The sequence below is a fragment of the Gopherus flavomarginatus genome, chromosome 6 (assembly GCF_025201925.1).
Source record: "Gopherus flavomarginatus isolate rGopFla2 chromosome 6, rGopFla2.mat.asm, whole genome shotgun sequence".
Taxonomy (NCBI): domain Eukaryota; kingdom Metazoa; phylum Chordata; order Testudines; family Testudinidae; genus Gopherus; species Gopherus flavomarginatus.
The window spans coordinates 20,030,110-20,054,204 of record NC_066622.1 but is presented as its reverse complement, the minus strand read 5'-3'; the positions used below and the strand labels follow the sequence as shown (position 1 = coordinate 20,054,204).

At 43.5% G+C, this 24,095-nt stretch overlaps 1 protein-coding gene across 1 annotated transcript in view; it reads left to right on the top strand.

Annotated features, from left to right (window-relative positions):
• C6H3orf20 (chromosome 6 C3orf20 homolog) overlaps window positions 1–22,915 on the top strand; it is a 56,521-nt gene extending 33,606 nt beyond the window's left edge. Inside the window, exons 15-18 of the mRNA XM_050958399.1 lie at window positions 2,102–2,244; window positions 14,346–14,471; window positions 17,247–18,451; window positions 20,524–22,915. Coding sequence (XP_050814356.1) covers window positions 2,102–2,244; window positions 14,346–14,471; window positions 17,247–17,379 — 402 coding nt within the window. The 3' untranslated portion in view covers window positions 17,380–18,451; window positions 20,524–22,915. The remainder of the gene's footprint in view (window positions 1–2,101; window positions 2,245–14,345; window positions 14,472–17,246; window positions 18,452–20,523) is intronic.
• The last annotated feature ends 1,180 nt before the right edge of the window (window positions 22,916–24,095 follow it).

Genomic DNA, 24,095 nt, shown 5'->3' with positions numbered 1-24,095 from the left:
TTGGAAGTGATGTGCCAAGACTTCATTTATTCACTCTGATTTAAGGTTTCGCATGCCAGTAATACATTTTCACGTTTTCAGAAGGTCTCTTTCTATGTCTATAATGTATAACAAAACTATTGTTGTATGTAAGGTAAATAAGGTTTTTTAAATGTTTAAGAAGCTTCATTTAAAATAAAATTAAAATGCAGAGGCCTCCAGACTGGTGGCCAGGACCCAGGCAAAGTGAGTGCCACCGAAAATCAGCTTGTGTGCCGCCTTTGGCACGCATGCCATAGGTTGCCTACCCCTGCTCTAGACACGCCTCTCTTCCTGCACCCAGCCAGCCCCTTGTGCTCAGGGTTGCACAGGTTGTGCTGTAGGACTACCTATGTCGTCCCCTTCCTGAGGGAATTTTCCACAGGTCCATTTAGGGTGACCAGATAGCAAGTGTGAAAAATCAGGACAGAGGGTGGGGGGGTGTAATTGGCACCTATATAAGAAAAAGCCCCAAATATCAGGACTGTCCCTATAAAATCAGGACATCTGGTCACCCTAGACCCATTTCAACCCTTTTTGACACATATACATCACTGGAGTGGTATGAAGAAACTGCAGAGAGGGCTAGAAGACTCCCTGTAGTAGAGACTGATGAATCTCAGCAGACTCAGCGGTTCAGCTTGAGTTTTACCCAAGAATTTAGAACCCAGATTTGTAGAAAGTTGAAAATCTGGGCCCAGCTTTGGACTGATTTCCGAGCTAGAGTAGGAAAACCAGAAAGCTCTGGATTCAAATGGTTTCTAACTAGAGATCAGACCATGGAATGTAAGCAGAGGTGCCCATTACTAAAAAGGTTGCCCACAATCCCCATTACCTGGAGGTTTAAGTTAAAATGGTCAGCAGTGAAACAAGTTATGTTTCCGAGTTAACTTGTCATTGATTAAAAAGGGTGAAATGTTCATGAATATTTTTTTGTGAAAAATACATCCCAGTTTTCAAGAGATGCTTGAAAACATTCAAATTTTGACACACACACACACACACATAGAGTTAAATTGATGAATTTTTGCAAAAGTTTTCACAAAAAATCTTCCTATTTTTCAGCTGGCTGCAGTTTTCATCCCAACCCAGGAAAAAAACAGCTGTTTCCAGTGGGTATTATTTTGAGAATTTGGGTTCATTTGGCCTTAAATTCCAGGGAAAGGGGTTAATAAACCCACATAGACTAAAACAAATGATCAAAAGAAAATGTAAATAACCCTTAATTTTTGCACTGCTCTAGTGCTTCCTTGATCCTCTGATCTGCAAGATTAGGCTCGAGGTCTCAAGAAAACAGGGCCCAGGAGTTACCTGATATCATATAAACAGCATCCATCTTGAATTTTCAGGCTTCTGTTTCTATTCCTAACCAGCACTTATAAGTAAAGTGAGGCATGCAAATGGAAAAAGTTGTCCTGTATCGACACACTCACATCACCAGCTTCATATTTGTCCCATTCACACGTCTATTAATTGCTCAGACATCCTGTCCTCCAGCCTCTATGATGCTTACAACAGTTATTCCAGAGGAAGAAGAGGGAATGTTTTGAGATTTGAGATTGGCTCAGACAAAACTCATTGGGTGTAAAACTACCACAAATCAGAACTTACAATATTTTCCCCAAAAAAACTCCTGAGAAGGGAAATCACCAAACTCTGCATAGCTTTCTGATCTTGAATAGCTCCGGAATTCATGCAGCCATATGTATGTTATGATCTCATCCAATCTACCCTAGGCTGTTCCTAAAGTACAGTGTAGTATCTAGCTGTCACTGATGTCCAGCGGTTTCACAGAAACATTGCCGGCAAAAGTGCTTTCACAGTGTGGAGGACAGTCCCATACTTTTCCACTTCAAAACCCTAAGTTGAATTCCAGTCAGCACTGATGGTGTTAACTGCTCTGAAGACAGAAAGTGTGTTTGCAGCACTCAGAGCCCCTAACCACTGAGTGAAAACATCCAAGAGTCCTGTGCAAAACAGGAAAGGGAAGCCATTTGGCCGAAGCTTTCACGCTTGGTTTTATTTTTTTTTTTATGGCAAAGCATTTTTTTCCTCTTTCTTCTTCCTGCCTGTTTGTCAACAGATGTACGCTGGAGGGAAGCTGCTCTTCGGGGGCTGTGTTTTCAACGGATATGGCTGCAGCAAGAAGGACCTGCTGAAGCAGATCGGCCAAGCTCGCCTCTACTGCAAGATGGGTCACTTCCTGCCAGAGAGTTTCAAATTTAGGTAAAGCAGGAAATGCGGGGAAGGGGGCCCCATGTCACACTGAGGTCTGTTTGTGACATGAACCTGGCTAACTAGGAGAAATCGAGGGGGCTGTGATAAGGAGCGTGGGCGCATTGATAATGTCATTATCGGCCATTCCAGTTAATAAACAGGGTGAACGGAAAAAATAATGGAAGTAAAAAAGTAAGACCAAGTGGGATATTTTTCCCTCGTGTGTTCCTGGAAACTCCTTAATTCAGAGCACTGTGACTGAGGTATAACTAAGAGCTTTATCGATCACCTTTCTGTGTGGGCATGCCCAGAGCTCAGGCACAACTCCCTAAGACCTGGCCTAGCACATACTGGGAAGGATGCTGTTGAGGGATGTGGAGGAGATGCTGCCATGTTGTTACATTTCAGTTAAAGAAGTCAGTGGGCTGCCTTACACTTTTGGGTTGAGCTTTTCAAAGCCAAGTTGAGAATTTAACCACAACTGAACATCTCCATCTTGACTGCCTGAAATTTCAACAACCCCTTACTCTGCTACACCTGCCATCAAGACATGGATATTTTGCCACACTGAGGCGTTCACCTTTATTCTGGTATTTGCGGGTTTCCTTATCTTTGGAATGGGAATCTGTTCAACTTAGTTACTGCTGGGAGTCAAACTGCAGTTTTTAATGGCCCACCACTATTCCGCTGGGAGCTACATTGTAACATCATGCCCCACTTGCAGTTCAGAGACATAGCTGAACTATACCACAAGCAGGACATGTCTACAGTGAGAATTTAATTCACTTTAAGGTAGGGTGTGAATTTAAAGCAAAATAATTATTCCGGATTAACTCCATGTGTGGATGCCCTTATTCCAGAAGTATTCTGAATTAAACTGATTTGGAATAAGGCACTCTTATTCCAGAATAAGAGCATCCACACAAGGAATTATTCAGGAATAGATATTCCAAAATAATTCCCTGTGTAAACAAACCCTTAAACTTTCCCATACTTTAGGCTGTATCTTTTAGGTAGGGAGATGCATTCATTGGAGTCACCTTGAGACATTTACTACTATGCATATATTTTTACATTCATTGACAGGTTTTTCTCCCTTTATATCTGAAGAAAATATATATATATAAAATGTAGCCCTTACATTGTAACCAGCAGGCAGTTATCTACTTCACTGCACCACTCCAGCCTCTGTGCTCTTGCCATGGTGTTTTAGCGGTCCACAGAGGTCCCAAGGGAACTGCCTGGCACATGCAAGATGCATCAAGTGTGTGCTTGTTTGGCCAGTTTACATGACATATTAGATGCCAAGGAAATGGCAGTTTTATCACTTAATTCAAAGCCAGTTATACAGGCAGGATGGGAAGCTAGTTCCCTCCCCATCCACCTCAAGCACAGTCCAGGCCTTTGAGGGTGCTTCAGTATCAACACTCTCCTCTCTGTTTTATAGCAAGGCTGGAGTCTGAGCTCCGGGACCTGACTCAAAGTTTAGGGTTATGCTATTGAGTATCTTGACTTCAGTGTTTACAAGCCAGGCACATGGAAGGATTTTCCCATTCTGAGCCCCTTTGCTTTTAGAGGCAAATCCTGCTCCCCTTCTCCCACCCCACAGGCAGGGACGGCTCCAGGCACCAGCAAAGGAAGCAGGTGCTTGGGGCGGCCAATGGAAAGGGGCGGCACGTCCAGGTCTTCGGTGGGAATTCGGCAGAGGGTCCCACAGTCCCTCTCTTCCTCTTTGAGCTGCAGCCAATGTGCCACCGAAGAGGAAGAGAGGGAGAGAAGGACCCGCTGCCGAATTGCCGCCAAAGAATGGAGGAGCACGATTGAGCTGCCACCGAAGTGCTGCAGCTTTATCTTTTTTTTTTTTTTTTCACTTTGCCGCTTGAGACAGCAAAAAAGCTGGAGCTGGCCCTGCCCACAGGCATAGAAAAATCCAGAGGTCACTTCAATCTAGCAAACAATAGCAGTGAAGCCAGAGCAGCGTGGGCTGCACAAGCCTGCCTAGGACCCTGGCTATGTACTCAAGCAGCTATCAATCTGATTTTCAATGAGATTTGTGCTTCTGAGTCAGGGTTTGTCTACAGGGGGACATCCAAGAAAGTTAATCCAGATCAACTAAAGGTGTGAACTTGAAGTGGGCTAGTCAAACCGCATTAAGTTCTTGGCGGATACTGTTATTCCAAATTAATGTGATCTTAATTCAGTTTATCTTAATTCACTTCCAAAGTGAATGTCTACACATGCTGCAGTCACACCTCTGATTACAGTGTGCACATGGATACTTTTGAAAATCCCATTCTAAATCCAATTAAATGGATGCACAAAAGGTGCACTAGACAAATCAAAACCACAGCTCAGCTATAAGTAAAATAAAATAAATGAAATCTACAGTAAAGAAATAAATATACAAATGAATCAAATAAACACAGTATTCAAAAGGTAACAGCCTACTTGAACTGGGGGCCAGCATGGCCCAACGGATAGGACCTAGACTGGCAGTGCAGAGATATCAATATTATTTCCCACTCTGCCATTATCTTGATGTGTGACGCTGGGCAATCACCAGGTAGATTTTCAAAAGCACCTAATGGATTTAGGCGCCCAATTCCTTTCGGTGAGAGTTCTGCTCCATAAAATCCCTTAGACCTTCCCATGTGTAAAATGAGGACAATAATGCTGAATCACCTTGGTAAAGCACTTACAGAGCCCCAGAGGAAAAGCATTAAACATTAGCTGTTATTGAAAACAGGTAACTCCAAATAAACCCCTTCCCAGTGCTTCAAGGGAATATGTCATGCTGTGCATGCAGCAGGCATTGGTCTGTAAACTAGCAATGAAAGGTCCGTGCCCAGATTCCATCCACAATCACTGCACTATGCTAAAGTGTGTGCCCCAAAAAGCACATCTAGCATCCAAAGGGTTAATTGGTGCTGGGTGTCGGGAGTTTATTAGGTCAGATGAGAAAATCCTGAGCTGCACGTATTATATAGGAAGGGTATGAACTCATTCGCAGTCTCTTACAGTAACCCTTCCCCACTGCTGACTAATGGCTGTTCGTTCCTCTGGTATGTAACATTCTCTGCCGTCATGTGCATGGAGGCCGACGTTATTTTTAATATAGCTGTAATATGGGTAGCAAAAATATCCAGGAACAGTGTTAACTTGTTTCCTTTTTCACTTTAATCTTGCTGCTCTTGGACAGGAAGCACAGACTGCACTGTGTACTGGAACCTGTCTCAGTGTAGTAGATGGATACAGCAAGGGTGGTTGAACCTTTCACTGCTGGGCACTAGTGATTTGCCTGCAGGAAATGTATGCCTTTGTAGGGCTAAGGTAACTGAAACCTCTATAACTGCAAGTTCCCTTTAAGACACTGACAAGGTCAGTGCATGCACTCTCTTTCTTTCTCTTCCTTTGTTGTTCATTTTCTTTCTTGGCATCTTATATTTCTGAACTGTACTAAAATTTGAGGGCCTGATACTTTATTCAGTCCTTGCTCCAAGCAAAATTCCCATTGACTTCAATGGATGTTTGTCTGAGTAAGGACATCAGGTTTAGGAAGAAACTTTCTCTCTGGGCAGGTTATTCTATAACTGTTTTCTATGAGGTTTCCTGCACCTTCCTCCAAACCATCTGATGTTGTCCATCACCGGAGACATAATAGTGGATTAGATGGACCCTGGGTCTGATGTGATATGGCAGTTCCTATGTCACTGTGAATAGAACATAGAAAATCCTGCAGGTTCTATATGGTATAGGGCAGGGATTTGCAACTTTTGGCACACAGTCCATCAGAGAAATCCGCTGGCAGCGTGGGCTGAGGGATGTGCTGGCCACCGCTTCCCTCAGCCCCCATTGGCCTGGATCTGCAAACTGCGGCCAGTGGGAGCTGCGATCAGCCAAACCTGTGGACGTTGCAGGCAAACAAACCATCCTGGCCAGCCAGAGGATTTCTCTGACAGGCCATGTGCCAAAGGTTGCCGATCCTTGGTACAGGGCTAAACTGATCAGCCCTTTTAAACCCAGGACCATAGACATTTTCCAAGCTGCTTACTTGTAGTAGGGGGTCACCTCAAAGGGGCACTACTTTGCATGGCCTCCAGGTAGACAGAGCAAATTTATCAGATTTTGTCTGGGGACCATCATACTTTCTCACTGTGTGTTTGGGTATAAAGGTTTAATAAAATGCATTCTCAGAGCCGAGAGGAAAGCTGCTGACCCAAATCATGCACATTCTGCAAACCCCCTCTCTAGAGGAGGAGAGCTCAGTGCAGCCAACTCTGGAGCCAGTCCATGCTGCTTGGCTGTATGACTTGGGGGTGGGGGTGATGGTCAGTCAAGAGTAACACAAAGCACTCGGGTCCCAAATCCATCCCTGCTCCATTTCCATTAATGTCAACAGGCCTAAACCTGGGATAGATTTGGCCCTATTTCTCTTCTGGGTCTTAGTGTGCTCCCAGCCTTTGTGCATTTGGAATGGATTTGAGAGCTTACATGTGAGGCTGTGATCACTGTGGAGGGAAATTTGGAGCCAGCCCGCTAGTCTTAAAATAAAGGCACAGGATAGATTAAATTGGATTAAAAAGATGATAGAGGAACCTCATTGGGATGGACTTTTAGATCACAGCCAGGCACTAACCAAGTGCAATGAGGCTCAGATGTCTGGGGGGTGGGGTCTGTTCAGAAGGCACAATGATGGCATAAGACTCAGGTATATCTGGGGGCTGTTGTGTCCCAGGGAGTGACCCTCAGTAGCGATGTTTGCTGTATTTCAGACTGAACAGCGTTTCACACAGCCCTGGGGCAGAACGCTACAGAGCCCCAGACGGCCCCATGTTTCAGCACACATCCTCTTGGAGTGGGACAGTAGCATGCTGATAACAAGATGTCTCCGTGCGGTGGGATGGCAGAGCTTTGGGAATCAGGAAGCCATTTTACGTCACTGGGGCTTGTCCGTGATCTTACACTCAGACTGACGGATGAGGCCGAGATAAGGGAGGAAGCAGAGAAACATTGCGTCATGGCTGCAAGCATTCATTCTCCCTGCAGAACGTGCTGAATGGGGAGGAAGGACGGGTGGGAGAGTGAGGTGGAATGTGGCTCCTCCTCAACCAACCCCTCCCATGGTCATAAATATATTGGCTCACAAAAACAGGAGAAAGGATCAACTGTTTATTCCTAAGGGCTTCCACCTTCCCTTCTGCTGGACTGAAGCCAGGAATCTGTAGTGTGGAAAATGTATAAATGTAAGGCAAAATTCTTCCTTCCTGCCTCAGCTGTGGACCCCTAGAGACTACAGCAGGCGCAGGTGAGACAGGGAGGAGGGCTCAGTAAATGGCAAGTCTTTTAGCTGTCAGTCTGGAGAAGAAATCACAGCTTGGCTAGATGCTGCAGTGGAAGAACGAATAGAGTTTGGCGACAGCCTAGAGGTGCGAGGGAGATGAACAGGGCTAAGTCTGATAGCAGTGCCCTTCCAAACATGGGTAATGGGGAGAATGGCACATTTGGTGATGGAGAAAGGAGACAGTGGAGGAGTTCAGTTCCAATTGTGCTGAAGTTGACTTGGGAGTGGGAGTAATTGGAGATGTGGGACTGTGCAGAGGGGAGAGGTGAGGGCCATCAAGTTTTACACGAACCTAATAATTAGAAGATGACTTGTCATAGACAAGAAGAGAACAAGGGCTGCAGTCAATGGCTGGAGTCTCCCAAGGATTTAATGCAGGTTAGTGGTGGTGTATTTTTTAAAAACAAACAAGAAAACAGAACCATGCTACCACGTTCAGCCAGTAACAGGAAATGACCACAGCTGTGTTCTCTTCTGTGCGTGCCATTGTGAACTGCCTGGGGAGAGGGCAGGAAAATAAGCTGAAGGCTTGTATAATAGGATGTATTCAACATAGAAAAGGAATGCTAGAAAGTGGCAAAAAAAAGGAAAACCTGTCAGTCTGAAGGTCAGTGAGACAAATCTGTGGCACTGAGTTTTCAGGAAAGGTCAGACGTAGCTGAACTGTTTATGAAACATTTAAAGACAGGTCCATATCCCACCCCACCCGCTTGGGTTCCTAAGAAGTCATAGCAAGTGATCAATATTTTTCTTGTTGAAATAAGTCAGAGAGTGGGAGTAAGAGGAAGGTGAATACATAATGGCTTTGTCACAAGACAAATATACAATCTAAGACAGAACTGAGCTTCCTAGAGTACTGCCCATTTTGTACTATATATTTTAAAGGCTCAACATGACAGCAGCAAAATATGCAGAAGTCATAAGATTTGCTCAGCTGCTTTAAGAGTCTGAGGTCCCTGCTGTTTCTCAGTGCTACTGCTATTATTTTTTATTAGCATTAATAATATTGCAATAGTGTTGCTATTGCATTGAATGCACCTACAGTGAAATTTATCCCAGGAGAGGGTATGCAGAAAACAATACAAGACTGTGTCTCGGGCAACCACTGGTGCCTTAAATCCCACCGAGACTAAGGAACTGGGTTATCCAGTTAATGTTTCAGGTAGTGATGGATTATGCATTGCACATTTATCGTAAGTAAAGTCCCTGAGTTTCTGCTGGTCTGCATAATCGGCTGTAATAAATTATCAGAGTGCCAGGCGCCCCCAGTCCTAAACTGCATTAATGCCTGTGCAGTCCGTCAATGTCTCTGTCCATTGCTGTGAATAATTGAGTGCGGTGACACAGGCTGGAACTTTGCTAATAGTTAAAATGCTTTCAAATTAAAGCAAGTAATGGAGGGAACAAAGGAAACTGACTGAAAATCAGGTCTATAGGCGGGTCATTTGGAGCTTTGTTCTTGTTGTTGGAAGTTTGACTAGCCCTCCATATACATTGGGGTGAAACTTTCTGACATCCCCCAAAATCAAACCAAAACAACTTCTGCCTTTTAAAGGCTCTTGGCTAAAGCCAATGTTGATTTGATCCCAGCTTTTCTTTTCTTCTGACATTCATTTTCGTATTTCATTTCTTTCCTGGTGCTTTTCTTCAATATTCTGGAGGAAACTTTCAAAGCACCATGCAGGAGAATCCTGAGAATGATGTTACTTCAAGCATTAATTTTATGGGAATATTCCCTGAAAAGCACAGCCCACTGAAAACTGAATCCAGGTCTTCAGAGAACTTGAGTTCTGACTGATCTTAGTGCTTAAAACCACAGGAAATCCTCCCCCATAGTATGCAACCACAGAGCAATTTCTTGCTCAGGCAAATACCGGGTGGCAAGAGTCTATGCTTGCATGAAGGATTTCCTCAGCTTTATAACACTTCATAGGATGCTTTTCATTCATGGCTTTCAAAGCACCTTACTACAGTGGGAAAGTGTCATCTCCATTCTTCAGGGAAACTGCAGAGTAAAGAGATTAAGTATGGCTGGTCAAAAATGTTCTGTCAAAACTGTTTTTCAAAGGAAAAATTGGTTTTTGACAGACTGAACCTTTTGGTGAAGCGTCACCTTTCTCTGGAAATGTTTGATTTTTTTCATCAAACAGGTCCCCCAAAACTGAAAAGTGTGTTGTTCTTGGCTGAAAACTGAATGGAGTTTACTTGCAACATGTCCCCATTCTCCTCTCTGGGCTGGACTCTTCAACTAAACTTCATCTTCTGTGATGCACTGTGGCCATGGGCCTTACCTGATGTACTGCCTTCCCTCAAGCGAAGGGAGTGATTCATCATGAGAGATGGAGGCTGATCAGGGAGTCTGGCCTATAGAGGAGAATGGGAGCATGGAACACCCAAAGTGTAACTGCCATAAGGCACAGTAGCTGCATTTCCACACTGAATATTTCATTTTTCATCTGAAAGTTTTCAGGTTTTGATTTTTGGCCAAAAATTCAACATTTCAGTGGAACTGCACCCTCTCCAATATTTCCAACCAGTTCTATTATCAAGTGACTTTCCCAAGCCCAGTCAGGGGCAAATCTGTGAACAAAGCCTAGATCTTCTGTCTTCCAGTCCTTTGTCTTCGCCGTTCAATCACAGTGCCTCCAACTTCCGAATAATGTGGACATTGTTGGAAGGAACAGAAAAAGAAGATGTAAAAGACTGCTAATTGCACTGGTAATAAACAGCTCATATAGAATGTGCCTGTCTGAGCCAAACGGGCAGCCTCTGTCCAGTGCTCTGAAAGCAGGGTTACAGCTGACCATTTAAAATGTGTATCAGACTTGCTGATCCATCAGTCTCCTCTTTGCAGTATCCCCATAAGTCTCCTGAGGTACAGTCACCTTCGCACACAATATGATCATTGACACAGTCGGTGCAGTTAGCTGGAAAGACCCAGTACTAATGTTAATAAAAATTCTGACAAGAATAATGAAAAATGTGCCAGTTGCAACACAAAATATTGTTCTTCTGGAAAATTAGAGGTTTTATTCTATGGCAGTATCCATGACTTATACCCACCACACCCCTTTTGCACAGGAAGATGACAACAAAATCCTAAAGCCTGTGTGAATACATTTTCCCCAACCTAGGACACAGTTTAACCATGCCCATGTTGACAGCAATTGCCACGGCTAGTCATCTCATTACATTATGCCCAAGATACCCTCAGTATCTAAATAACAGACCATAGCAGCTGGAGCACTTGAAATTAAAGCTGTTAGCTCTTGATTGGAAAGGGCAGCAGCTCCAAGGCATGGTCTCACCTGTGGACTGCTGGCTTTCCTTGGATAGCAGCCATTTCTATTGCTTAAGCTGCAAGTTCCTTTATGGATACTTCAAAGAGAAATCTCATTTTGTTTTATCATGAACAATCCAAGATAAAATGAGGCAAGTAGTGAAAAATAAAGCCCAAAGCATTTCCACCCTTAATGTAAGAGATCCTCCACCAAGCTGTGATTTTCCACAATCTATCCTGCAAAACAGCATGTGATAACTATATCAGGTCAGTGCAAAAGGGAACTAAGCTTTCAATATCTTCCTCCCAAAGATCTCATAAAGCAGGCTGATTGGGGTGCTTCTCAAAGGACGTGGACCCAGCTGAGGGATGCAATGACTCCTGCTGTCATCTGTATTGCAGTGTCACTCTGCATTCCTTCATTCAGTGCTGATGCAGTTTCTGACCTGGACTGACATAGCGAGATTCCAGCTTCTAACTTGGACAGCAGTGCCTCCCTTGGCACTGCTATTGTATTATATAGCTGAGGCCATTGATACGATGTTATATACTGAGGGCTCTTTGCTAGCATCTAGCTCTCCAAATGTGGTATAGAGTCTCCTTTGACATGTTTTCCTCATCAATTTCAGTTGCAACTCTGCAGTCCCTCTCTCTTGCTCCATACACCAGAATCTGCCTATGTACATGCTGAGATGATACCACAGTGACAGGTGTCTTAGAAAAACCTCAGCTAGATGGGTCATTGTGACCTTGGGTAAAGCGAAACTCCACTTGTAGCGAAGTAGAATGAAAGCCTTGACCTATTTCAATGCATTACAGTGTACAGACGTCTACTTATAGCTGAATGAGACCTCTGCCTACCAGGTAAGTCTTCTGTGGAGATAAAAAATTTCTTCTCTGTGATCCCTATCCTGAAAAACCGAGCAAACCCCAGTTAAAGGAGTAGCATGAAAATGTGCTAAAGCACAGCAGAGCTGAAGGGGCGGATACTCAGCCCAGTGTTGATCATAGGGCCCAATCATATGTGTCCAGCCAGCTCGCTGATGGCTAGTGCTGGGTGTTAGGGCTGTGGGAGGCTGCTACAGAGTGTGTGATACTTTAGAGATGCAAATGACTAAATTTCCTGCCCTGCGAAGATTATACTCTACATAGGCATGGGAGCAGTTCTCGTCTGTCCCCTCCATAAGGTAGATCCATATTGTCTTTGGACCATGTGGCCATTTCGCGTTCATTTCTCCCTCCCCAACTCTGCCTCCATTTCCCTGGAAGGAGACACCATGGCTATCACTTTTCCAGCATGCAAGGTGGGTGTACTGCTTTGCTCCCCTTCCCTCCCCCAGCCAATGGAAACACACTGTTTCCACTGTTTTAGGCCCTTATGTGCCTATTTAAAATTCCTGATGCTTTCACCCTATAAAGAGGGTTCACGTGTGCATGGGTCTGTGACTGCCCATATTTACCACAGCATATTTTTTTAATGGTTTGTGTTTAGCTACAATTGGTTTGGGTAAGCTACAGCGAGTGTCCAGATCATGGACAACAGAACTAAGACCCATGAAGTCCTATAGCGCAGCCAGCGTAATTGCTGATGCAGGGGTGCTGCCTACAAGGAGTTGTCAGTGCTGTCTTTACTTGGGCAAAGTTTGATGCCTCTGATCCAGATGGTCTGTTTCAAGTACTAGTACTAAATTGTACATCAGGAGCCTGCTGGGATTGTGAGTAATAAGGCTTATGAATTAATTTAGCTAGGAAGAATAAACGACACAAAGTCAGAAACTATTAGAAGGGAATAGCAGGTATGCATTCTCCCTTAACAAGAGAATGTGATCACAGGTGGATTTCATAATGGACTCTGCTCATCACTTCATTACCCAAAAGCTATCTGCTCCATTTAGTGTAATGAAGTTTCACTATTCACTTCACCCTTTAGCAACCCTCTGGAAATTCGGTTTCTTGTAAAGCAAGTGCTGCTTTATCTGGGGGCTAGCAAGGGTATAAAGAACTAGTTAGGAAAAATGCATTTTAAAGGGAAATTGTTGAAGCTCAATGAGCCCCAAACTTGACTTTTGTCTCACCTTGTTCTCTTTGATTCTTGCATGTGATTTCCTGCCCCCATCGCCCAGTGCTCTCTTTTCTATAAACAATGCCAGCTACCCAGTCCTAAAATCTACACCACCACCGGAGTAACCCTCTGACCACAAACTACTGGCCCTGGCTTAGTTCTCATGAGTCACGCTGCAAAAATGAACGAAAGTCTAGCACTTATAAGCAGCCCTCCTTATCAGCACAGATCTGCTTTACATGGATGAATACACATAACTGTCTCCATTTTACAGGTGTTCAGAGAGGTTTACCTTTGCTAATATGGTGAGGTAATGGCACAGCTGTGAATAGGACCCAAATATTCAGGCACTGTGTACACTATCCGCAGAATGATGGTCCCTCCCTCACAAGCCGCTGTGAGCTTCTGGAGAGATTTAGAAAAGGGTGGTAAGGTTTTAGTTCCAGCTTGCAAGGAGTGATGATAAGGAATTGTGTGTTTGGCTTTGTATTAAATAATGTCGCATTTAAAGACCACACGTTTATTCTGAGGCATGATTCCACTCACAGCTCTGTGGGCAATTCAGGACAAACTTTGGATCATTTCCACCAGTGAATATGGTGCTTTACTAGGAACAAGGCAAAATATCAACTTGGGCAAAAGCTTTCTTTTCCCCCTTTCACTTTGACGCAGCAAATTTTTGCCATTTTCCATGGTGAAGCCTAGTTTTGTTTAACCATTTGGCAGGGATTTAGTCTCCCTCACTTTTATAGAAACCAGATAGAGAGTGGGCAAGATTCAGAACTGGTGTAACTGGCTGCAACAAGAACAATGCTGGAGTAAATGGTGTGTATGTGGACACAGTAACTCTGAATTTTACTGCTACCATTTATATTACAGTAGCATCTGCAGGCCTCAACTGAGATCAGGCTCCCATTGTGCTAGGTGCTGTACAAACACAGAGGAAGACATAATCCCTGTCCCAAGTTCCTTACAATCCAAATAGACAAGACAGACAAAGGGTGGGATGTGAAACAGACTGAGAGAGAGGTGACGTGACTTGCCCAAGATCACACAGCTAGTCAGTGATAGAGTTGGGAATAAAATTCAGCTCTCCTGACTCCCAGTCCAGTGTCCTATCTACTAGACCAGCTTGCCCCTCTCCATTTGGCTATTGATGGAATTCAAAAAAGGGCTAGATAATTTTAGATCCAATATTTAGTGGCTGTTTAGGCTTAGGTAATAACAGTTACAAAATCTCATTCTTCAGGATGTAAGATGATGATCTTGTGGTCAAGGCAGCAGACTCTGGATTCTGCTCCTGGCTTTGCCCTAGACTTCCTGTGTTCAGGTCTGGCCATCTGGTTCTGGCCCTCCGCTGGCAATGCCAAACATGCTCTTGAAATGCTAGTCAGCAGTGCCAAATGCAATTCCTTTTGTCTCTGCAGCGCTATCCCTGTGGAGGACCCTGACCAGGACAAAGTGAAGAACCAACAAGATTCAGCAGAGGCAGCTAGTGAAGAGTCTTCCTTAGTGCCCAAGAGGGAGGACACTCCCCGCTCAAAGCTAAAGATGTAAGTAGCTGTTCCAGGGAAGGCTGCTGCCTAAAAAGCCAGGAATTAACTGAAACATCTGCAGGTGTTCCCTATTAGCTGCCCTCTGTTAAAGACTTTTTTTAAACCAATGGCTTGGTCTTTAGAGAAAGAAGAGGCATGGGAGTGACTTATTTTGCAGGCCTCCTGGGGTTTCTGCTAGTTCCTCTCTAACCCTGATTGTCAACTACATCTTTTTTTTAAAAATTGGTGCAGGGAGAGGCTAAGGAAAGTATTGGTGTCTTTTTAGCTTAGGATGCCATTTCTCTCCCTCCACTCAGGAGACAACTTGCTACAGCGGAAGTGGCGAGCTTAATGGAAAAGGTGACTCTGTGTAATCTGACCTTTCCTTAAAAGTGCTGTAGGGAATGTGGTGATGCACAGAGATCCTCAGGAAAACATACCATTCGTTTTCCTGCCTGCACCGCTATGTTAGTGAAGATGAACTTTTAAACACTCTGTGTTTGGACTGATGAGGGTCTCTCCTCTGTCTCACCCTTCACCCACTGATTCCATTTGGATATCATGCCACCGTGTGATACCTCTTGGTAGATGCTGACTTTAGCACAGTGACCATAAAACTGAGCTCAAGTCAGTAGAAGATTTGCTTGTGAGAGGCATCATATACGTATGAGAGTTTTGGAAGGACAGAGTTGTATTCTGCCACTGGGCCCAATTATGCCCTCACTTGCTCCCATTAAAGTCAAAGGGGTTGTGTTGCATGAAGAACTGGGTTCATTGATTTTGTGGTACTTTCAGCACCTAAACATGGGCTTCAACCATGTTAGCTAAAGGAGAACCCTTCTAGTTGTGAAATAGTAGGAGGCTCCATAATCACTAGAACTAACCAGTGAAGGGAGACATTATCTCGTGCATTAGGCCAGTGCATTATCTCAGATACTGTGATGATGAGCACCTTTGAATTGTGATGGCTGGTACTGATGGCAGGATGGATATGGGGATCAGTTATGGCTGATGAATTTTTCCCCACTATTGAAAAGGTGCTGGATAGTCTGACGAGCTATCTTGCTGTTCCACATTAATTTTCCATCAGTGGCTTCCATAACTACGATTGCCCAAATTCAAGTCAACCCAAAATTTGTTTTATTTACAGTGTCATCATAATTTCCATATCTGTCCATTACTCAGCTGCTTCAACATTTAGCATAAATGATATGTTCTACTTAGGAGAGGCCCAGCAGTGGCTTAACAAGGGGTAAAACAGGTCAGGTATGAGGCACACTGGCAGACCTGTGTAGAGATCTGAAGATTGCAACAGGGGATATGTGGGGCTATGTGCCATTATATTGAGATGCATTTACCAAGCTATGAGTGCTTGAGGAAAGCCTGCACAGAAGTGGAGGAGCCCACTTGGTCCTGTAGTTCAGCTGACTGGTACATCACCTCTTAGATGTTGGACCCTTAGATGTTCTTGTTCTGATGAGTCAGTACTGATTACATCAGTCATGTTATGGTAGTCAGTATTAAAACAGGACTGACAGACTGGACATTCACTCCTGGGGAATTAAAAAGCATGCTTTTCTAAAAGGAGTAAAATTGCATTGTCTTGTGAAAAGCCACTTGCAAATTAATTTTTTTTAAATTAATGACACAGTTTTTTTAGTGTTTCCACAATAAGGGGGAGAAGGGAATCTGATTTTGTGCCTCTGAAGCCCTTAATAAGTAAAGTGGTGTGTCTACAGAAACATCCCCCTCATCTGTAGAGTTCAAGATGGCAGATCTTAGTTGTAGAGGGGTGCTGTCTAAATTTTTAGGCACCCTAAATAGGTAGAACTTTTGCAATCATCATAATCCTTAGTAAGGGCGAGAAATTGTTTAGGGTGGCCCAGAGGATTTAATGAGGAGCAGTGGGAAGAAACTGAAAAACTAACACGTTGGGGGATTATTAGTAAAAATGTCCTCAGAGTGAGGTCTCAGACTGTAGGATAATCTGCCTGGGATAGAAACTCCATCCCTTGAGTCATTTAGAACTAGCCTAGACAAAGCAATTGACTGTACACTCCAGAGAATGGTTCTGGATGAATAGGTGAATGCTAACATGCAGTAGGCCTCTCCCAACTCTAAATTTCTGTCAGATTCCACACTGACATATGCCTGTGAATTTCCTACTGGACACAATGGGAATCTGCCCACAGAGCCTATCAAAGCCTAAAATGAGACATTAGAGGTTGAATTCTGCTCTAAGGGCATGTCTACACTGCCCCGCAGTTTGGACTATGAGGGTGTGAATATCAGCATGCAACAAAATGCTGCGCTGTAACTCCACCATCTGAATGCTGTGGGCTCAGATTTACACATCCCTAGTTCACGCTAATGTACTCCTCCTCAGATGGGACTAACTGATTTGATAGGAGTTTCTCTGGTATAATGGAGAGCTAAAGTCAACCTTATGTTGTGCCTTTCATTTGGTTTATGTGCAATTTGCTCCAGCTCTCACGGGTAAGACTAATCTAGCCCTCTCCTATTTTCTAATCAGAGCCCCAATGGGTGGAGTAGGAGTGTGGGGTCAAGTCAAATAAGACACAATTAGGACTGTCTTGGGCATTTAAATGAGTTAGCCCATTTCTAAGGAGGCTGTATTAATAGGCATCATATCTTTATATTGCTGAATTGTGCTCTTTCTAACACGGCTTTATTTTTCTCATATGAAATATTTAGGATCTGATTTATAGATACCTTCCCTCAAACTACAAGACAGTTCAACCCCCTTTACCCTCTCTGTATTTTCCTTATTAGATTAAAGACTTTGACAGCCATGAAGTGCATCTTTTCAATGCAAGAGCAGCAGCAGCAGAAGCAGAAGAAAAACCAAAAACCTCAGATAGCACAAGCAAAAGACAGCAGAAAAAATAGTGACACTAGTAAATAGACACCCCAGGCCTCTACTTTGTACAGAGATATAGACATAGCTACATCTTTCTAAACCTCCTCTGCCATTTTGTCCAATCTGTTATATTTTGATTGTTAGTAACAGGAAGTATTTACTTTTCAAGTCTCAATATAAAATTGCAGTCAGCAAATGCTTCTTGGTTTGCTTGATCTTGTTGTCCTCACTTAAAGAATGTTCCTCCCGATGTGCACTGACCCCGGTGATTCCAGCTCGATGGAAGAACCAGTGAGAAACCAAATCATTGAGGATCCATGTGAACGAAGTGTCTGCTTTTAACAAGTGTCCAAAGACATCCTAGAATGTCTTTGCAATGGAGGTAGGGGAATGAGCTGACACAGAACAAGTCCAGGTGAGTCAGGAATATAGAGAAATCTCTGCAGTAAGCTGGTTTGAGGACCTGCATTTTCGAGGGCTTGCCGTAAAGGTTCAAGAAGCAAAAAGGAGAGGATAACAGCCTGTTTAGATAATACTCCAGCAACCAGTGTGATAGTACACTCAGTTCTATATGACTGGAGAGTCCCAGGACTGGGATAAACAAGAGATGCTGGTGAGCAGTACTGAGGTGCCCTGGCAGAGTTGTGAGAAGGGGACTCTCCAAAATAACTAGGAATAAAGCAGGTTGGGATAGAGGGATTTTGACAGAGCTATGGGGGTGACCCCACAACTGGAAATGAACTGAGTTTGATCCATTTCAGGATGAAGGCACATTGGCAGAGATACTTCAGTGCATCTCCAGGCAACCCCAACCAGTGGGCTCCTGCCATATGGCACTCTGTTCAGAATTTAAAGCTGCTGCACACCCTCTGAAATAGGATTCCTATCCAGTGCAATCTGTGTCTGTCAGGAGGACATTTCAAATCCCTTTGGCAGCAGAAGTGAACCTGCCGCATCGTCTATGGATAAAAGAGGAAGGACAGCAGGGAAGAGCTCCCAGCTGATTGGAGGTGGAGTTTATCTAAGGTTAAACACATAACAAAACTGCACTGGCATAGTGTCCTGGTTTTTAAATACATGTGGAGACATACCTTACAATGGCATTTAAAGAGAAAAGGTGAGTGAGGTAATATCTTTCATTGGACCAATTTCTGTTAGTTAGGGAGATAAGCTTCTGAGCTTACACGGACCTGAAGAAGAGTCTCTCTAATATCCTGGGACTGACCCAGCTACAACACAACTGCAGTGGCATTTAAGGCAGGCTTCTTTCCCCATCAGTACCTATAGCTAGGCTTTTCTCTAGCACATTTCATTAAACTCACTTGGCTTCCAGGGGCACAACAGCCTCAAAGAACTCAGTTCAGAGTCAGCCACTGCAATGTCTGTAGATGCCAATGTTTTTTTAGCAATATTTGTTGTTTGAGTTTTATTAATACATTTGTTATGAACATCTATCCAGACAAGGGGCGAAAGAAAAATCTTGGAGCTCTTGTCTTATTAGATTTGAATTGTCCAGTAGATCATCACCAATTACACAGATCTGGATTTTCCTCTTGAATTAAAGTGTCCCTTCAGGGCTCCCAACTATTGTACATTTTTCTAGGAGCCAAAGGAGTAAGAGGGTATCCTCAAGCAATGGGAGGCACATTTACTTTAAAAGAAGAAATGGGTGAAACAAAATGGACGTGATCACTGTCTAATTATAAGAAAAGTAAAAGAGGGTAAGATTTTCACAAGCTAAGGGATTTAGATTTCAGAAATCTTGAACAGATATTGTACGTTTGGGTCAGCCTGATTAATGAATGTGGTTGAATAGCAAATATTGAAACTCATCTTGCAATGAACGCATGTGCTGCAGACAGCAGCTACAATTACTGTATAAACTGCACACCCATACATATGGGGAACTGAGCCCAGACCCTCAGCCTTAGTGTCAAAAAACACAGCCCTCTGCCACTTTAGATCTCCTTCAGCTAGTAGTAGTAGCAGAACTCTTATCTTCTCTCTGAAGTAGACGCTGGAGATCAATATTTCTCATTCAGAGTATTACAGTATTTCTTTGTTTCATCACATTTTTTAGTGTAACATTTTTCTGTAGACCATTAAGGACATATGTCATCATATTTAAAGGGACATTACCACAATTCAGATTCTGGATTTTAAAAAAGTGTTTTATACAAATTGGCTAACATAAAGCAATCTGGATATCTCTGAAGAACTGTGTAAGTAGTAAATATTATCATCTAATGTAGTTTACTAAGATGTAATATGCTTAGAACATTTCTGTTTCATTTAAACATTCACACGCATCGTTTGCAACTCAAAAGAGTATCAGAATTGTCTTCGGGCTGCTGAAAAACCCCAAAGTGAAGTGAAACTGTGAAGTGAAACTGATTACGATTGAGAAATGAAATTGATCCACTTAGTTTTACTGTCCACTTTATATGAAGTGTAAGGGGGATGGGGGCAGAAAAGAAACAATAATAGTGAAGAAAACAAATTAGAATTTTAAAAATTCTTTCATCTTTCTGTTATTGGTGTCACAGACAAAGCTTTTTCTGTTACATTTCTAGGTCTAGAATTTGCCCTGACTTACATTGTAATTTCTGTTTTCACGATGTCCCTTTAATTTGTTCACTTAAAGGTAACTGAAAAAAGCAAAGGACTAGTACTAGGTGTGAGCGCATTGCTAAAGCACAGATGTGTGTGGTGGGGAGAGGGTTATGTGCTCCCTAGGAAGGGCCCCACCCTTACAGTGCTGAGCACTTCCTCGAAGGTGCTGAATACCCTCAAGTGCAGTGGGGAGTTGAGAATGCGCAGCTCCTCACAGGATGGGGACCCAACCTTGAGTATCTGGGAGACACCTCTGTGTTTCAGTAATTGAAGGGGAGTGCCGGGCTGAAGAGTCTCCCCTTCCGGCAGCTTGTTGCGTTGATTTTATTCTTGACTTCATTTGATTATTTCCCTGTCGTGTTTTGTTAGTGTCAGCAAGGAAGAAAATCAGTGCCATGAACTATCCATCAGACTTACAAGTTGCCCTCCAAGCCATAATTCCTAATTATTATCCAGCTGCTACATGTATCCTGTGTGGATTGACAGGGCAGATGGGCACGAGAGTGAGATGTACAAAGCCATTGTCTGAAATGTGCTGTGACCTTTATTCCTTTGTTAATTTTTTTTCTTCTCTAGGAATAAAGATACCTTGGGAGCAAAACATAGATCTTTAAATAGAACAAAGGGTACAAATAAAAAGCCCCTGCCATGAGAAATGTGCTTGCCAAAAGAGCTCATGTGAAGAGCGCACATTGCAACTATAGTGATCCTGGATCAGAGTGCTGACCTTTTAAATGATAATATTCTATCAGCGAAGCATGATGTACAGCTTGGATGTCAGGGCTGTATTACCGTTATTGTTCCTTATTATGTAGCGTATAATAATGCATTGCGCTAGTATAGCACCTTTCTGCTGAGGATCGCAAAGCTATTTAGAAATAATTATTAGCCCCACTTTACAGGTGGAGAAAATGAAGTAAACAGAGATTAAAATGCTCTGCACAAAGACACCCAAGGTCTGTCCACATTGCATGGGACAATCGCTGGACTCGGGTGTCACAGACATGCTAACGTGGCCACACTGCACTACGAAGACTTTCTGATATGGGTCTGCAGCTTGATCGGCATCCATACTGCAAAATGACAGGATTTGGACCGTAGTTACAGCAGGACTCAAGCTGTGATCCACTCCCCTAGCAGGGTTCTAGGACCCAGGTCCTGAATGCTTGCTGAGCTGAGTCGGACTGATTTGTGTGTGGACTGAAGCACAGGCTTGGGCTCAAGCCTGTGTCAGAGCCTGGACATAGTGTGCATAGACACAGCCATCAAGACAAAGGTGAGATTTGAAGCCTGACTCCAAGTCACTTGCTATAATTACATAGCAATGCCACTTCTCTGACTAGCAATAGGAAAGAGTGAACCTCAACAGCTTTGGAGTTTCAGATAAGCATCAAAAGTTCAGACGTCCCTGCTCCATCCCAAACTGTATCTCTTGGCTCCTCTTCTGTTCCTCAGTCTCTTTGAATGGGTCTTTTGTCTGCTTTTCTCCATACACAATTCACTTTGATGGCTCCTTTCATACCATCACCCACTCCCACAGTGTGACAGAGTTGCTTGTAAAAACATTTACAGTTGGAAAAGCAGATAAAATCAATGTGAACATTTCCTCTGTCACTTTCTTCTGTCTCCGCTTCCTCTCTTAATTTTAACCTCAGCAACGGATGACAATAATAATGTAAACATCTGGATTTTTTTTCCACACCATAAGGTTCCCAAATGGAACCTTGGGAAGTACTGTGACTTCTGTTCCAGTGCATTCCCAATAGGAAGAGGGAAATACTGTAAGGAAGGTTCTAACTCTGAACAGAGATAACAAAACAGTGGTGACTGATCTTACATTTTCTGTGTGCTAAGAGTTTTAGTCTCCCCTGGTATTGTGCTGTAGTTTTATGATTCAGGACAATTGTTATGTGAAATTTGCCCTTTGAATTGTGTCTCCAGCCCTATAGGTTCCTTGGGGCTCTCCAGGGGTCAGTGAATAGTTTCCAGAAGTCAGATATGTAAATGTGACCTAATAGTGTGGAGTGAGCTAAGCTTTCATTTCTTCTTGGCCTTCCTCATACCAGAGCCAGGGCCAGCAGGCAGACTTGGATGGAACATCATTTGACTCTGTTTTGGTGATGCAGCCTTATGAGCCAGCATAGCTTACAAGGGGTGAGTGAGGCATAATTGTTCAAACACATGCTACAGGGGCCTCCTATGGATGTTAGTGGGTATTTAATGGGTATCAAAGGGACAGATTATATCTGTAATTTTCTGACAGCAGATTCTGAAAACTGGACATTTTTACCCAAGGGCAAAACTACTGAGGAGACACCGCAGACAGCTTTAGACATAAGTTATGTAGGGTTGCCCATCTGAGGGCTGTAGTACTAGGCCCACCAGAGTCACATAGACCCAAATCTCCCTTCTTCGGCTGTGAAGCTTCTGCTTGCCCCAAATGGCATAATGTGCATCTGAGGCCTTGATTCTCAGCTACAGCTAAGAATGATTTGTAGAGTTCCTTAGAGCCCATGCAAAGGATTCTGGGGACCAGGAGAACATGACTGGAATAGAAACAGGGATGTCTTTGGGAGGGAAATGACACTGGGAGGGGACTTGTTATGTTGCTGAACTGGATAAATTGATGCAGGGGGGAGGTGGCTGGGAGCAAGAGGCTCAGGTCCCCTCTTCACCTACCTCAGCTCCCGGGCCCTTTCCTGGAGCAGAAGTTTGAGCTCTTTCCTTGTTTTTGCAATGGGCTAGAGTTACTCCTCCAGACGCTCCCATCAGTGATCTTTAGTGGCTGCTTCCATATCCATTCAATACAGACAGCAAGTTATCAAGATTGTGAGAACAGTTATAAAATTCCTCTGCCAGCTCTCGGAACTTTTTTGTTCTTCACCTTTCAATAAAGCAGGCAAGCGTTGGATGCAATAGCTTCATAACAAAGTGCCCTCTGAAGCATGTGATAAATTAATATGGGCCAGAAAATTGCCATCATTAAAACAACATTTTATTGCTGTAGCTGTCTATTTCTTCTTCATATTATCTAAGCGATGCTGTGTGATTTTACACAACTGATGCCTGTATTAATCCTCTGGGGCAGAGGAGGACAGAAAGGAATCTAGATGAATAGTTAAGATCACAAGGGAATAATTATCCTTTTGTTTATCATCTATCTATGATATTTTTGAGTCACTCACCATGGTATCTAGGCAATATAATCACACTAGACCAAAGGGAAACAATCTACCCCACCATGCTCTTGGAGAACATAAAATACTGGATTGCTACTACTAAACTCAGCCCTAAGATTTAATCTTTCTAAAGCAGTGAGCATGAAGATATTAGGCCTGATGCATGTCTCACCTGCAGTGATGTAAAACCAATTTAACTCCATTTAATTCAGTGGAGTTACACTGGGGTAAAACTGGTGTGAGAGGAGAATCCAGCATCCCCAGACCTTTAAACAATAGCCCAATTATTTATCAAGGAACTACACTCCCAAAGGGGGAAATTAATCTCTTCCCTTCACAAAGCCCAGGTAATCAGACTTCAGGCAAGGAACTAGGCAGACATCAAGGGAATGGAATTCCCCAATACAGCACAGCCCCTCTGCCAGCTCATGGGCTCGAATAACAACTAGTGCCCCTGCCCCTCTGTACCCCCTTCAAGGAGGTTTTGGCTACTGGATCTATATAGTCACAGATCCTCTGAATTTGTGATGCAACCTCCCACACCCACACTTTGTTCCAGCTTATCTAGAGTGTTGTTCTGGTGTACATTGGATATGGGTAATTCCTCAATGTACACCCAGCTTCAGCAGAACCAACAGCTGTCTGGATTGTCATCTTCAGGTAGGGTGACCAGATGTCTCGATTTTATAGGGACAGTCCTGATTTTTGGGTCTTTTTCTAATATAGGTTCCTATTATCCCCCCCCCCTCCCAATTTTTCACACTTGCTGTCTGGTCACCCTATCTCCAGGCATCTCCCTCCATCTGAAAACTGACAGCAGAGCCTCAACCCGGGCTGCAGCTATGCATCCAGGAAGTAAAATGAGGCAGACTCTCACTTACTACCCCTTGGGTTAGCCTTAAAGCTGAAGCCACACAATTTCCCGTAGAATCATCTCTCACTTGAAGAAAAACCACCCTCTCGTCAGGG